At 49.0% G+C, this 1040-nt stretch overlaps 1 protein-coding gene across 1 annotated transcript; it reads left to right on the plus strand.

The window, feature by feature from the left end:
• Window positions 1–195: 195 nt before the first annotated feature.
• FIBRA_09203 (uncharacterized protein) lies at window positions 196–957 on the plus strand (the record flags this gene model as incomplete). The annotated part of the gene is made up of 3 exons (XM_012321524.1): window positions 196–431; window positions 518–566; window positions 631–957. The coding sequence occupies 3 exons, from the start codon at window positions 196–198 to the stop codon at window positions 955–957; spliced, it is 612 nt and encodes a 203-aa protein (XP_012176914.1).
• Window positions 958–1040: the final 83 nt, after the last annotated feature.

Below are 1040 nucleotides of genomic sequence, written 5' to 3' on the forward strand. Positions count from 1 at the left end.
ATTGTCTATTCCAGTTCAGTCTGAAGTGTTGCTTCACCCAGTATACTTTCTCAAACTACTGCCAGTTGCAGTGGCTCAGTCTCTAAGTCTAGTTCTAGTATAGCGCATCAGCCTTATGTGTAGCAGTACCTTTTGTCAGTAGTAGTCTTAAGTGGAACTCCTGATCCTCAATCGTCAGGTCCCTTAACAGCGACGATGTCATCCAGCGACCCTCCAACAATGTCACCCAATACTGGCGATCCCTTCCATTTGACACCTCCACCCCTGTTCAAGATGTCAACCCCTTGGAACGTGTACTACCTCATTTTCCTGGGGCATGTGCCACCACTGTTACTCGACCTCCTATGGGCGTTCCTATCGATGGAAATCCTGCATTTGGATTACGATGGGTCTCGACAACCGCAGCCAATGTACTCTGAACTGCAGAACCTGTGGGAAATTGGAACTTGTCGGACAAAGAATGGGAGGAGGACACTTGGGAGTACCTGCTGACATGAGATGATAACCTGCTGGAAAGTCTCTGGGCATTGCTGCAGGACATCAAGGATCCAGGAGGAACCGATGAGGTTGATCATTTCCAGGCAGTTGATGCAAAAATTGACTTACTCCTCGCCACACGGCGATCTATAGGAGTGGAACTCATTCACACACAAGGCAAGATGGACCAATATCGAGCTCGACTTAGAGCTACCAACCCGGAGGAACAACTTGAGCAACACGAATTCTCCATCATCACTCCCCCTTCTGGTGCCATGCCCCGCCGTCTTCACTTCTGTACCAAATGCGAAACTGATGATCATCTTCAGAGTGAGTGCTGGCATTGGTTGTGTTCCTATTGTGGGCTCCATCACCCTCGTCACAAATTCCGTACTGCCGACAATGTACAGCCTGGACAACTCCCTTGTCTCACTGAGGAACCCGGGTATCTACAAGAGCGTCGTGCTCAATGGAAACTGAATGACAAATCTGGAGAGGGGGGTAATGTTACAACGTGAGAGGGGGGTTCTTTTTCTTTTCCTAACTATTCGTCGTTGACCCTG

The sequence above is a fragment of the Fibroporia radiculosa genome (assembly GCF_000313525.1).
Source record: "Fibroporia radiculosa TFFH 294 genomic supercontigs, scaffold14197, whole genome shotgun sequence".
Lineage (NCBI taxonomy): Eukaryota > Fungi > Basidiomycota > Agaricomycetes > Polyporales > Fibroporiaceae > Fibroporia > Fibroporia radiculosa.